Source organism: Pelmatolapia mariae, linkage group LG6 (genome assembly GCF_036321145.2).
Source record: "Pelmatolapia mariae isolate MD_Pm_ZW linkage group LG6, Pm_UMD_F_2, whole genome shotgun sequence".
In the NCBI taxonomy this organism is placed as follows: domain Eukaryota; kingdom Metazoa; phylum Chordata; class Actinopteri; order Cichliformes; family Cichlidae; genus Pelmatolapia; species Pelmatolapia mariae.
In genome coordinates, this window is record NC_086232.1 from 33804535 (window position 1) to 33819877 (window position 15343).

The 15343-nt window shown below is 36.6% G+C and overlaps 1 protein-coding gene across 1 annotated transcript in view; it reads right to left on the minus strand.

The window, feature by feature from the left end:
- Window positions 1-1043: 1043 nt before the first annotated feature.
- Window positions 1044-15343, minus strand: part of LOC134629775 (complement C3-like) — a 40667-nt gene continuing 26367 nt past the window's right edge. Inside the window, exons 31-43 of the mRNA XM_063477292.1 lie at window positions 15177-15254; window positions 14910-15065; window positions 13853-13915; window positions 13279-13360; window positions 13132-13180; window positions 12952-13039; window positions 12770-12859; window positions 12383-12485; window positions 12082-12174; window positions 7373-7465; window positions 7214-7297; window positions 3911-4055; window positions 1044-1404 (exon numbers count right to left, since the gene is read on the minus strand). Of these exons, the coding sequence (XP_063333362.1) occupies window positions 1260-1404; window positions 3911-4055; window positions 7214-7297; window positions 7373-7465; window positions 12082-12174; window positions 12383-12485; window positions 12770-12859; window positions 12952-13039; window positions 13132-13180; window positions 13279-13360; window positions 13853-13915; window positions 14910-15065; window positions 15177-15254 (1269 nt within the window). The 3' untranslated portion in view covers window positions 1044-1259. The remainder of the gene's footprint in view (window positions 1405-3910; window positions 4056-7213; window positions 7298-7372; window positions 7466-12081; window positions 12175-12382; window positions 12486-12769; window positions 12860-12951; window positions 13040-13131; window positions 13181-13278; window positions 13361-13852; window positions 13916-14909; window positions 15066-15176; window positions 15255-15343) is intronic.

Here is a 15343-nt window from a genome sequence, read left to right on the forward strand (position 1 = left end):
TTGATAAGTTTCACTACTGGCTAAGAGGCCACCAGTTCACTTTTGTGGACACACAAAAATCCTTTGGATCCACATGTTCAGATTGATTCTAGGATGCTCTACTACTTATGCTTAAGTAGTAATGACTTCACGAATTTCTTCAAAAATAAAATTTCAATAATTACAGAAAAAATATTAATAACCATCTCAAAGACATAGCATTAGGTATAGCTACTTTCAATACCATTGATATTTATTTAGACTTTTTTCTTTAATTTATCTTTCTTAGTTAACTTCAGTAATTACTTCCTCTAAACCAACATCTCTTAGACTCCATTCATACAAGACTGCTTAAAAAGTCTTAATATTAATTAATGGTTCAGTCTTAAATATGATCAGCCTATCTCTATTAATCAGCTAAGGCCAATCTCCAACCTTCTGTTTAACTAAAATACTCTTAAAAGAGTAGCTGTAAAACAGCTGACTAAACTTCTGCAGAGGAAGGATTTATTTAAAGAATTTAAGTCATTAACTCATTATACTTATGTAATTAATGTAAACTGCTGTCATATGGTCTTCTGTTTACCTTAAATATCTTATTTTCATTATCTCAGTTTTGCTCTCGTTTATTTTATTTTATTTTTTTACATTTTCTGTGTTAGATCTGATTGGTTTTTTAAATGGTCCTCTTTGTACCAATAATATTTAACTTTTATTTAAATATCAAGGTTATTATCATTATATCATTATAATGTGATGATCCTATTCCCGATGTAATAAAAATCAGACAATGTTTTGAATTTGTTATCTTGTAAGAGTAGGTGCACAACTCATTGCAAGAATGCAAGATCTGCATGAATATGGAATGTGTAAAATCAATAGGTAGCACATTGTTAACTCAAACAATGAACATCATTTCATATCAAGCTCATGTTTATTAACTGCTTGAGAGAAAATAAAGAAGCAAAATTCAGTATTGTTAACAAAGGTAGCATGTGCTAGTAGAACTACTTATTACACTAGCATCTAAAGAGCTGAAGATCATATTATTAGGTAAGGTTTGTTTCTTCAGTTTATCGTGTTTATTGCATTGTTTTATCCCATGATAGACTTTAATCCACACTGACCTGTATTTAACTTAAATTCCACTTTCAATTAGCACAATTATGCACATTTTAATTAACAGTTCTGTTGCAATATTATGACTTTTTCATCCCATATCAGAATTGTAAATTTTGTAAATTCAAAACAAAAAGTAGAATTCCATGTAGTTCTCAGGTTCACTTCTTTGGACATCCATGGATTTTGTATACCTCGACCAGGTCCTCTATTCCCAAACAGGTAGAACGATATTCCCTAGTCTGGCACTCGGCAGGTGTGGGCCAGTACTCAATCCAAGTTCTCTCGCCAAGCACATACTGGTATCTGAGCAAAGCAAAGCGAGAGGAAAAAAACAAAAACATTGGGTCTTCACACAGGCAAGTTTAAAAAGTCAGAAATTTCATATGTATTGTAACACTATGAGCAGCAACATGATCACTTTTGATTGAACCTTAAATCTACCTTGCTTGTTTTTTTGGGATTTATTTCATACAATACAGAAAAGGAAAGGATTGGTGCAAATTGGTTTTAGTTTAATTCAATTTGGTGGGCAGAGAACCAGGGAGCGGCATGGCGAACAAGAAGCGGGACCCTGGCTACAAAGAAAAACTCAGAGCCTTCAGGAGGAGAGCGCCTTCATCCTCAGGAAATTGAGATTTACCCACTCTGTTTTCGTTTTCAATACTTAAGACTATTATATTCGGTTTATGGTGCATAATAAATAAATAAGGTTTTCTCAGAGGTAGTTTCTATGGTGAGACCTTAGCCATCAAGGACCTCCTTCACAGGCTGATGAAGATGCTGCCTTTGGAGGTGAAGCAGGGTCCATCTCAGGGACCTTTACCTTGGAAGTTAGGACCTCAGTTTGATTTTTGTTCCTCTTTGATGCTAACTTTTTCATGTGTTCTATGCTCAATGTTTACTAGGGTGAGCGGGGAGCCCATCAAACTGTGTATAAAAACTATAGGGGCTGCAACTTAGATAAGTAGTAGGTTAATAAAACGATCTTATGAAGATATATTGGAGTATAAAGACAAGGAAGGTAGACATATAATGATAACGGGTAAAACTGAGGGTACTATGACCAGTCTCTTAAACGTATATATTCCCATGGGCAGCGACTGGTCCTTGTATAGGCAGATCTAAGCATCTTAACTTGTTGGGAACTTTTATATGCGGTGGTGACTTTCAATATTTTTTTTTTTATCTAAGAATGATCTATTTAGAATTAAAAGATGTGATATACGTCCCTGTACCATTTCAGATCATAATCTGATTTATGTTGATATCTGCCTGAACAGGAAAAATTGATCTACCTTATGGAGGTTGAACACAAACATTCTAAATTACCCATATGTTAAAGAGAGTTTGAAGTCTGTTTATTTGTTTGTTTTTGTTCTGTTTTGTTTATTTGTTTTTGTTTTTTGTTTGTTTTTTATTTTATTTATTTATTTTTTGGTTTTGAATTGTACACTTTATTATGTTATGCAATTATGTACTATTTGTGAAAACAGAAAAAAACTAATAAAAAAAACATTTATAAAAAAAGAGAGTTTGAAAAAAGAAATAGAGATTTATTTAGATCATAACCAGAATGAGGAGGTGTCACAGGGAATAATATGTTGCAAACTGAAGGCACTGATTAGAGGGAAAATAAATAGTATATCCTCCTACCTGAAAAAATCAAGTTGGGAAAAACGTCATCACTTGGAAGAGAAATTGTTAGATCTGCAACATCTACATTCTGTGATGCTGAATGCTGATATTAAATCTGATATAATAAAATTTAAAAAAGAAACAGATGATATATATGCAGTGGACATGAGAAAAAAAAATCTTTCTATAATACCCTTTTGTATCATATTTGATACAAGAGTTTTGGAGAACTTGATCTCATAAACATGATCAATACTTGCCACCATTTCAAAATGTTATGGACAAAACTCTTTTTTTGTCTAAAATTAACATTGTTGTTAACAAAATGTTGCCAAAAATGCCCAATGTATCAAATGCAATACAAAAACTTTATTAATAACATATATACTTTATTGTTCCCCGTGGGGAAATTCCTCTCTGCATTTAACCTATTCACTCAGTGAAGCAGTGGGCAGCCATTGGGCGCCCAGGGAGCAGTGTGTAGGGATGGTACCTTGCTCAGGGGTACATCAGGGTAGCCATTCAGCCATTCAATTTTCCTTTAACCTTTGAAACCATATTTCTGTGTAACATACCAGTGAATAAACGGAACTCTAATGATAGAAAACCTCTGTATGTGCTACTGGCAGTGAGTAAAAAGGCCCTCACAAGTAAATGGCTCAAGCCTGACCCACCAATGACTGAAGACTGGATATAGTCTATACAAGAGACCTATACAATGGAAAAACTGTCATTCTTTTTCAAAGTGCAGAGGGATACCTTCTACAGAATATGGTCTAAGTCAGGGCAGTCCAACACCAGCCCTTGAGGCCTGGAGTTGGACACCCCTGGTCTAAGTGGACAGAATATGTTGAGCCTGTGAGGTATGATTTTCTATGGGCCTTGCCACTTTTTATGCTGGTGCACTGATTCAAATACTCATGCTAATATTGTGATGGTAACTTGGCTACCCTGCTACCCCTCACCCAAGTTCCAACAGGTTTTTGTTTGTTTGTTTGTTTTGTTTTTTTATTTGTTTTTCTTCTCTGTTCTTATAACTAAAAGTTAAAAATGTGAACGCAAAAGCAATATAGAAAGTCATACTACTGCTATTGTCTAATGTACTTTCTCAATAAAAGAGTTTAAAAAAAGAAATGCACAAGATCCACACACATGCACATATATAAAAACTCACATTCTTTTTTCATCATCTTTGTAAATGTCTTTGGATGTGCCCATGATAAGATAGGTTTTACTTGCTGTTAGACCCTGAGCCTCTCTGCAGTGCTGAGAGCTAAGGAATGTGCGTGGTTGACCTTCTGGACCAACATCGGTATTTCCTGCAGTTAGAAGACAAAGTAGAAGAAAAAAGATTTTTTTCCTGAAATTCTTTTACTGAGAAGAAATAAGATCTGTGAAATTTACATAAATACATATATATATATATATATATATATATATATATACATATATATATACATATATATATACATATATATATATATATATATATATATATACATATACAGGTCCTTCTCAAAAAATTAGCATATTGTGATAAAGTTCATTATTTCCTGTAATGTACTGATAAACATTAGACTTTCATATAATTTAGATTCATTACACACAACTGAAGTAGTTCAAGCCTTTCATTGTTTTAATATTGATGATTTTGGCATACATAACTCATGAAAACCCAAAATTCCTATCTCAAAAAATTAGCATATCATGAAAAGGTTCTCTAAACGAGCTATTAACCTAACCATCTGAATCAACGAATTAACTCTAAACACCTGCAAAAGATTCCTGAGGCTTTTAAAAACTCCCAGCCTGGTTCATTACTCAAAACCGCAATCATGGGTAAGACTGCCGACCTGACTGCTGTCCAGAAGGCCATCATTGACACCCTCAAGCAAGAGGGTAAGACACAGAAAGAAATTTCTTTTGCATGTCATTCGGAAATCAAGGTGCCAGAGTCTGGAGGAAGACTGGGGAGAGGGGAATGCCAAAATGCCTGAAGTCCAGCGTCAAGTACCCACAGTCAGTGATGGTCTGGGGTGCCATGTCAGCTGCCGGTGTTGGTCCACTGTGTTTTATCAAGGGCAGGGTCAATGCAGCTAGCTATCAGGAGATTTTGGAGCACTTCATGCTTCCATCTGCTGAAAAGCTTTATGGAGATGAAGATTTCATTTTTCAGCATGACCTGGCACCTGCTCACAGTGCCAAAACCACTGGTAAATGGTTTACTGACCATGGTATTACTGTGCTCAATTGGCCTGCCAACTCTCCTGACCTGAACCCCATAGTGAATCTGTGGGATATTGTGAAGAGAAAGTTGAGAGACGCAAGACCCAACACTCTGGATGAGCTTAAGGCCGCTATCGAAGCATCCTGGGCCTCCATAACACCTCAGCAGTGCCACAGGCTGATTGCCTCCATGCCACGCCGCATTGAAGCAGTCATTTCTGCAAAAGGATTCCCGACCAAGTATTGAGTGCATAACTGAACATAATTATTTGAAGGTTGAGTTTTTTTGTATTAAAAACACTTTTCTTTTATTGGTCGGATGAAATATGCTAATTTTTTGAGACAGGAATTTTGGGTTTTCATGAGTTATGTATGCCAAAATCATCAATATTAAAACAATGAAAGGCTTGAACTACTTCAGTTGTGTGTAATGAATCTAAAATATATGAAAGTCTAATGTTTATCAGTTACATTACAGGAAATAATGAACTTTATCACAATATGCTAATTTTTTGAGAAGGACCTGTGGTGCAACGATACTCGTATCGATATTGAACCGTTCGATACAGTGCTTTCGGTTCGGTAGGCATGTGTATCGAACAATACAAAATTTTTAATTTATTTTATCAACTTTTCTTCTGACGATGCTGTCTGTGTTGAGAGCTCAGTGGATCTGCGTTCGACTACTCTGCCTAGGCTGCACTGTCCACTGAGCGCGGCGCAAGCTAGCAAGACAGAAGCTAAGCTCGTCGCAACATGGCAAATTGAACCTCCCCCACCCTCATTCAGATATGGCCTTTGGAACTATTTTGGTCTTCATGTGAAGTATGACCCTGAAGGTAAGCGCGTCATGGACAAAAGTAAAACAGTATGTCGGATGTGCCACGCAATGCTCAGTTACATGGGTAACGCAGTTAGCTCGTTAACGTGTTGACGCTGTCCAGCCCCACGCACCGGGCGATCCGCGGTAGCTTGTTAACGGAGATTTGCCGTGTTGTGGCGTTAACGTCATTTCAGATTAACGCTGACAGCACTAGTGGGAACACAACGAATATGACTGCACATTTACTCCGACATCATCTTAGTGCAAAGACAAGTGGAAGCAGACAAAAACAACAAGCACGCATGCTACAAACTTTACCCGAGTCATTTAGACAGCCGTTAGCACATGATTCTCCTTATGGGGACCTGATATGTTTAATATGCTGCTGAGAGTATACCCCAGAAGAAGCGTATAGCATAGCTTTTATTTTGGAAAGAGCCATGTCTCTGTAATAAACTCTCTTTTCCAAAGATGAGGGATTTCTCGATCAGATAGATTAATTTTTTTTAATTATTTTGTTGTTTCAGCAACATTACATTTAAAAACTGTACTTTTGAGTTAAAATATATATATTTGTAATTTTAATAAATGACAAATTAAAAAGGCATGAACATTTTTTTGTATCAAAAAAATATCGAACCGAACCGTGAATTTTGTGTATTGTTGCACCCCTAATATATATATATATATATATATATATATACACACACATATACATATATATATATATATATATACACACACACATATACATATATATATATACATATACTTATATATACACACACACACACACACACATAAAAAAAAAAAAAAACACCCATCTCGCCCCTGCGGGCGGTTTATCCTTCAAGCTCGGGCCCTCTACCAGAGGCCTGGGAGCTTGAGGGTCCTGCGCAGTATCTTAGCTGTTCCCAGGACTGCGCTCTTCTGGACAGAGATCTCCAATGTTGTTCCCGGGATCTGCTGGAGCCACTCACCTAGCTTGGGAGTCACCGCACCTAGTGCTCCGATTACCATGGGGACCACCGTTACCTTCACCCTCCACATCCTCTCGAGCTCTTCTCTGAGCCCTTGGTATTTCTCCAGCTTCTCGTGTTCCTTCTTATATATATATATATATATATATATATATATATATATATATATATATATACACATATATATATACACATATATATATATATATATATATATATATAGCTGTCCTGGGAACAGCTAAGATACTGCGCAGGACCCTCAAGCTCCCAGGCCTCTGGTAGAGGACCCGAGCTTGAAGGATAAAACCGCCCGCAGGGGCGAGATGGGTGTTTTTTATATGTATATATATATATATATATATATACATATATGTGCGCTTTATGTCTACCTATAAACTGCATAGCTTGATAGAAAATCATTTTTAAAAAAAAGGAAATTAACACCCACCTTCCTTGATGACTTCAAGAATCTGCACTCTGTAAAAGTCAGTGGACCAATAGGGTTCCAACTCTTCCACTCTCACTTTGTAAACTGAGAAGAAACAAGTGGTAGATCATTAAACCATTTGCTTGTTTTCTCACTTTTTCATTAACAAATCTCTCTTACCAAAATCTATACTGCCATCATGTGCAACTTCACAGGCCTTTGTAATGCGATCTTCATTGCTGACTTCATTCTTTCTCTGAAAACTGCAATTCTCTGGAAATACAGCATTGGTCCAAAGTAAATTCACAAGCGATGACTCGAATGACTGAGCAGATGTGAATGCGTTCAGCTGTTCATATTATTCCTAGATGTTGATTTTCTTTCAACATTGTAATTGTGTGGTGTAAGATGAGTGTTGTAAAAGGCACCAACAAATTGTATCATTAATATTATCATTAACATTAATATCATTATTGTTGTTATTAATATCATTATTATTATTGTTGTTGTCTTTAAAACTTATAAAATATAAAAGTTATAACTTTTTCTGTATTTTGTTTCATTGTTCACTCATTTGTCCATGACTCGTTATTTATTCAGAAGTTACTGTGACATATGTAGAAGAGTTGGAGATTTAATAATCATCACTTCTAATCATCTCTGACAGGTTAAATATTTCTTATCAATCTAATGTGATGCATGTAGCCCATTCTTATCGTGCACATGCAATGGACACCACTATTTTGTTAGACAGTTCCCTGAAGTTCTGGACATTTACAGCTTGTTGCCACCTCTGATCAAATGGATACCGAAGAAATTTAAACTTTCACAGATTATGCCAAATTGGAAAACTAATGTCTCTAAAAAACCTCTGTAACTTTGCTCTGCTTCACTTCAGCAGCATCAGGTAATGTTCATATGTTGATTCATGGATTTCTTCCATTTTTGATTGACTGCCGGATATTTTCAAGGCAGGTTATCTGCTATAAAAAGCCAGGCCAGGCCAGGCAAATCTCCTTTCCTGTTTTTCTGTGTTTTATCCTCAGTTACTTTGACACAAATGCATCTGCTGTGATGTTTACACCTCTGTTGAAGTCCCACAAGTGTCAGCTTTGTTTTTATGCATTGATATAAAAATATGGATATGTACTGATAAATGATCAGAAGCATAATATTTCTGACTGAAAGAGTCACAATGAAATGGAATCAAATCGAATCAGGGATCAAACCTAATTGGGACCTAGTGAATCTGAATCGAATCAGTTATAAAAATTAGTGAGGATAACCAGCCCTACTGTTCAAGCATTTTTCAAGAATTTGGCTGAATTAGAACAGATAGTGTAGCCTCATACAATTTGGAATTCATCCTACTACTTATATAATCACTTATCAATAAATTACGGTGGCCCCTAGAGACAAAGCACGTACAAACTCCAAAACACTTGCAAACTCCAAAGCACTTGCAAAATCCAAAGCACTTGCAAACTCCAAAGCACTTGCAAACTCCAAAACACTTGCAAACTCCAAAGCACTTGCAAACTCCAAAACACTTGCAAACTCCAAAGCACTTGCAAACTCCAAAACACTTGCAAACTCCAAAGCACTTGCAAACTCCAAAACACTTGCAAATCCCAAAACACAACGGAAGTGCTCCAGGACGCTAGGGGCAGTGTTGAGCTTTTGTTACCTAGTAACTACACAAGCCATAAAGTACCAATGACCGACGCGCTTCCCAGGTTGCCTAGCAACCATGATACTAACCGCTGGAAACGTGTCATACAACTTGGTTTGACAGAAATGAAAGAGAACATATTTTGTTCATTTGTTTGTTTGTTCTACAAGAGCTTTGTGTGATTTGATAAGTATCTGAGGCTGAGACCACAGGACAGTAAAACATGATTTTTGGGCTTCATTTCTGTACTGAACAGTCATTTAAGATTAGTTAGTAAATAACAATTTGCTAATGTTGTTCATGAGACTAAAGTCATATCACTTTGGTAATGTAAATATTATATGGCCAATATTATAGTTATTATATTAATCATTATTAGTTATTACGGCAGTTAACATGAACTCTGTGTTAAATACTGAGCTTACAGATTCAAGTTGCAGTTATTTATATGTCTTATCACCTTAAATCTTCACTCAAAGACAAGTATCTTTGACAGTGCATATACATACATATATATATATATATATATATAGGTGTATCATATATAAGAGACAAATGTTGTTCCTTCAGTATGTTGGCATTACTAAATTTGGCTCATTGCTTACATATATTTATAAAAATAAAATGTACGAGCTGTGTTTCTGATAAAATGAAGAGTAGACTGATATATGAAATATTCCTTTATTGGGTGACAAAATCAGACCATGTCATTACTGCTTTAAGTCATACAGAATAGATATCAGAGCCTTAAACAGGCTGACTTCTGCTAAATGGGTCAAACTGGGCAGAAAGTCTACAAACACATAACATCCTTATAGAATATGATGTAACACTATAGATCAACTTACCTCAGAATATATAAAGCATACAAACAATTACAGCAATATGATGCAACAAACACAGCAGTGCTACTAATCCAAAATACTCAAAGCTTCATAGAACTGAAACAAACATTTATTTTTAGCTCCATTCTGCTGCTGATACATACTTTAGGTTTCTGAACATTAAACTTGTTGCTGCCTTTCATAGTGTGTAACTTGAAGGCCCTGAGTACTTTCTCCCACACTGAAAACACTGGGATGATAACATTATTTGAACATTACCTAATAAGACTGATTCAGGACAGACATTAGTTATGTTAAACTTTTCTACCAGTCCTTCACAAACAGGGAACAGTCTGTCTATTCTCTCAATCTGTCAGCTGCTGCTGGCTCTTCCTCCTCCTCTTCCTCACACACTGCTGAGTTTGTCCTGGTGGATCATCAGGGGTGCAAAGCCTCACAGATGATGTGCAGCAGTGGGTCCCTCAGTCTGTCCTCACTCTGGACACTTGCAGTTGTCACACAAGGAAATCAAATGTGTGATAAGCTGCAGGATTCAAACACAAGTGTAACTTATAAACACATGTTCATACTTTTATTCTACAATCAGAGAGAAAGAAACAGAGAGAGAGTGCAGGACAGACAGACAGGTGACAGTCTCAGGTGTATACACTGCTACAAAACAACACAGAGAAGGAAGATTTAGCGTTTGTGTTATTACGAGTGCTAAACAAGAAGAGTTCCCAGATGGTCCAGTGGACACATGTGTGACTCCTGTGATTAAAGCATCTTTCTTTCAGCTTAACGAGTGAACCGTCAGCTCGTTCAAACACACGTTAAAGTCCGTTTGGCTCGACACCACCAAACAGAGGCAACAATAAAACATAGCTGACATTAACAGTGCAGTGAATCCTGCTTGTGCCGTCATATTCAGGACTGCAAACCGAGCAGCATCACTGACTTTCAGCTTGTTGTGTTTGTGGATATATGACTGACTTTAATTATCCATGAAATCATCACATCTCTGTAAGACTAAGGTCGACCATTGAACGGCGAATATTTTTAAGTAAAGGCTTTAAAACCAAGCTAATGTCACATAACTTTCCCGACATGTGTCCAACAGTAATGTTTTAATGTTCTTCATTATAAAAACATTTGCGCATAAATAAGTGACATAATATTCAGTACTTACTTCTGAAAGTTTACTCTTCGGCCGCTCCGCTTCCGCCGTTTTTCGGCAAAATTATCCACACCACCGCCGCGCTATGAAATCTGGGGTATGTTGGGCCATGAAGGCTACACCGACCCATCCTTAAAATTCAGGGAAATTAAGGACGCATTTGAGGGCCGCATTTGGAGCAGCCTTTGAATTGGGACAGCCTTCGTCGTGTCGCTGTGACGTAATCGGCCTTAAAATGCGGCCTACAGCCCAAATCCGGTCATTGGTACTTCATGGCTTGTGTAGTTACTAGGTAACAAAAGCTCAACACTGCCCCTAGCGTCCTGGAGCACTTCCGTTGTGTTTTGGGGTTTGCAAGTGTTTTGGAGTTTGCAAGTGCTTTGGAGTTTGCAAGTGCTTTGAAGTTTGCAAGTGCTTTGGAGTTTGCAAATGTTTTGGAGTTTGCAAGTGCTTTGGAGTTTGCAAGTGTTTTGAAGTTTGCAAGTGCTTTGGAGTTTGCAAGTGCTTTGGAGTTTGCAAGTGTTTTGGAGTTTGCAAGTGCTTTGGAGTTTGCAAGTGTTTTGGAGTTTGCAAGTGTTTTGGAGTTTGCAAGTGCTTTGGAGTTTTGGAGTTTGCAAGTGCTTTGGAGTTTGCAAGTGTTTTGGAGTTTGCAAGTGTTTTGGAGTTTGTACGTGCTTTGTCTCTAGGGGCCACCGTAATAAATATTAGTAACCAGAATCCACTGCCAGCAATACATGCTAATGCCATAACATTGGGTTAATGTTTGAGAGATGATCTGGAATGCTTCTAATCATGAGCTTGGTTTCATCTTTCCATTTTTTTTCAGGACTGTGCAGGCTTTTAGAGGTTTTCTGTCAAAGTCTAATTTGAGTGTAACCAGAGGTTTTTACTCAGGGGGATCTCTTGATAGTAGACTAGACAATGATATGAGTGCCATAATGTGAAGGAGTTTTTCTTAACCGTGGAAAGAATCCAGTTGTCTAATTACTTTTGAGCCTCTTAAAATGGCACAACAATTTGTTGTGATTGACAAAGGACTAAAAGAAATTAATAGCTACTATTCTGCTGTCTGCAGCATGTGATGCTCTGCTACACACAAACCATCAATCAAGGTTGCATCTTTCAAGGTAAGTGTTAATGTTTTTTGTCACTGACTGTTTCTTTAAGTTTCAAACGGAATAAATATATAAGTAGATAGTGTGATAATATTATTTACCTTCTGCACATACACATTCCTTTCTTCCTCTACACAGTCTCATTAGTTCTGCATTTTTCCGTTCAGGGTGATAGAATTTCACACAAGGTTTCTCTGCAAGAAAAGAAGATGTTGAAAAAATACTTTGTTTTCACACCAGCTAATGTGTGTGTGTGTGTGTGTGTGTGTGTGTGTGTGTGTGTGTGTGTGTGTGTGTATATATATCTTAGATATATTAAAGTCTTTCTTGACCAAGAAAACCATAAAATTCTCATCATGTTTTTGGGAACTGTTATATTTGTCTGAGATTTTAGAGACTCACTGTTATTGTATTCATAGACGGACACTGCAGTTGGCTGCAAGAAGCTTGCTTCCATAGTTGAATGGATCCTGAAAGTGATTATCTCTGGCTGTACACTACTAATCTGTGGAGAGGTGTCCCACAAAGGTAAAATATGTGTAGGTAGTGCAAAACACAACTAAAAAAACATACTGAATAGCAGACTTTGCTATTAGGCTGGATTGACCCTTTAATGATGGTATACTTGAGAAAATGGGGTTAAAATTAAAGCTCTTTGAAGTATATCTAGCACGTTTAGTAGTGAAGTATGTCTATGATTATATAAATAAAAAGCAACTCATCAGTCACAAGTGAAACACAAACATAAGTCATCTGAATTTCAGAAAGAAACCATACAGACAATCTTACCTTGTTTAGGTAAATGATGAGCGAGCCCCGTTCTGAAAGATCCGTATTGCTTTCATATCTTGAAATGATCCTGGAGTGGCTTTTAGACAACTGCACACAGAATTTAAAAGTAACTGGTTAGTACAAATAATTAGTTATTGTGCATTCTTGCTTCATATACTTGTGTCCTTTTAAGCTCTTACAGCATCCAAGTCATTTTTGTCAAATGTGAATCCAGTTGGCAAACCAACATCTATAATTGACATGGATGCATTGCGCTCCTCTTTAAACCTGCATAGGCAACAAATAGATTGGTTAAAACAAAATGCATAGCAATTTATTTGAATGTGCTGTTCAAGACAGTCCAATTTGGAAGTACTTACAAAACCTCTATTGTCAGCTTATATATCTTCTCGTCTTCATCTAGTTTCTCTGCAAAAGCAATGCATTTGATGAGCAAAATACAAAAAAGACCGACAGACACCCATATATACCAACAACAACAGCGAGAGATGGAGATTGAAATTTACCTGGGACAATCTGCACAGACAGGTTGAACAACTCACAGTCCTTCTCTAATACCTTAGGCAGAGCGTAATACAGCGACATGATCTGAAAATGGGAGAAAGATCTTACTTGCATTGGACTGAGGTGGTAATGTGATTTGAGGAATAAGTTATTAAACTGAGCTCACTTGAGTGTAGAAATAGATTTCTAATGAAAGCTTCATCCTTTAACACTTTAAGGAGCAAGTATTTCGCTGATCTCCATCTCTTTTTATAGTATTTCAAGTGTTCAGCATTTTTCTCATTCAAAGATACATTTTTAGCAAACTGTAGTTGGTAATAAGTAGAGAGTCCATAAAGAGCAGTACTAATGTTTGCTAATGAACCTTAAATACCCGTCAACAACCCTGAATTCTTCATTTTAAACTAAAAATGAGTTTATCTTTCTTTAGATGTGCATTTATTAAAAAAAACTATATTTCTTTTAACAAGGACCCCTTTTTTCAAATTGTAAATTGTAATAGTAAAGCTAAACGTCTACAAAGCTGTTAAAAATGTACGCAGCACATGTAATTACATGAATGAGTGCCATATTTACCTTTAAAACTGCTTCTCCTTTTCCTGTGGCATTCACCTGTATATCCTTGTTTATAGCAGGGAACTGTTGAGATTCAAAATATTCAAAATGGTTAAAAATATTGAGAAAAAAAATTAATAGAAATATAAATAAGCGTACATGACATAATCATGTTATGCCACATTATCCTTTCTTCTTTTTAATCTTTTTTAAATTCATTTTTCAATGAAAATCACAATTTTATTAATCTTTGTATTTTATTTGTATTTTATTTGTATTTTATTTTATTTATTAAAATTCTTGTTCCCAACGATCCTCCTAGCAGGTAGATTTGATAAACATTGCCCACTAAAAACTAACTCCCCACTAAAAACTTTGGCTTTCCACTGGCAGAGGGAGTTCAGTGTGTGGGATACAGAGTGGGACGGGTTGTGGAAAAACAACAATAACATCTAAAACTTACAACTAAACACTCAGGTTTATAGGTCTGCAAAAGTGAATAACTCAATGTATAAGTAAATGATTATGAATTGATGATAAGCCTGAAGTTTAGCTATACATTTGGTTTCACTGATGCAAAAACAGCTCAACATGAGTGGTAGGGACACTAAGCTCAGCTCCAGCTAACAGATATTAAAATAACTTTAGTTACAGCAGCAAACTGGCCAAGATTTGTAACATTGTCTTTGTAGACTGTACTGTCATGATCTGTGCAGTCTGGATTTTCCTTCTTTCTCTGTTTTCTAAGCTGGAAATATCAGTCAAGTGTTCTTACTGGGCCCACCTTCCAGTGGCGCTTTGGATTTTTCTGGGCTTCAGCTCTCAAACCTGGTTCCAGTATCCTCATCAACATGCAGGGCTTGTACCTTCACTCGCCGCCAAATTGTTGTTACCTCTATGATGATAACTGGCTCATGCAAGTTCAGAACTAGTTTTTGCTTCATGTCCCATTTAACCTCAATTTCATTTTTCTCCAGCAATTCTTTTGGTGAAACGAAAGCTGAAGTTTTCTCTTCCCCATTCCCAAATCCCAAACTCACCACTACACTTATTTGTTTGCACAAGATGCCCGGCTCACCTTTGATGTTCTCGTGGTAAAATGATTTTCCTTGTTGAAGCTGTACTTGTCAGTCTTTGTTCTGCCGGGTAGCAGGATGTCTACATCCACATTATATTCTGGTTCTTTAGCATTGATCCAGTACTCTGAACTTGCCTGGTACACCATTATGGTAGCCTGAAGAAGAATATACACATAAGACTGAGTCTTTCTTTACTGACAAAAAAGAATAGGCAAGGTTTTGCTTCACAGACACATAATAAACTGTCAGAGGGATTTTTGTTTTACCTGAGTTGACCCATAACCTCCATCTCCCTGTTGGTATTGGCCAAGCCATCTCACAATAGGTGTGGCTTCCTCATAGGCCTTTAATAACAGAACATAAACAACTAAGTCAGAAGACATATCCCGCAGTCATGGAAAAAATGTTTGTTTGAATCATTAAACAAACAAAC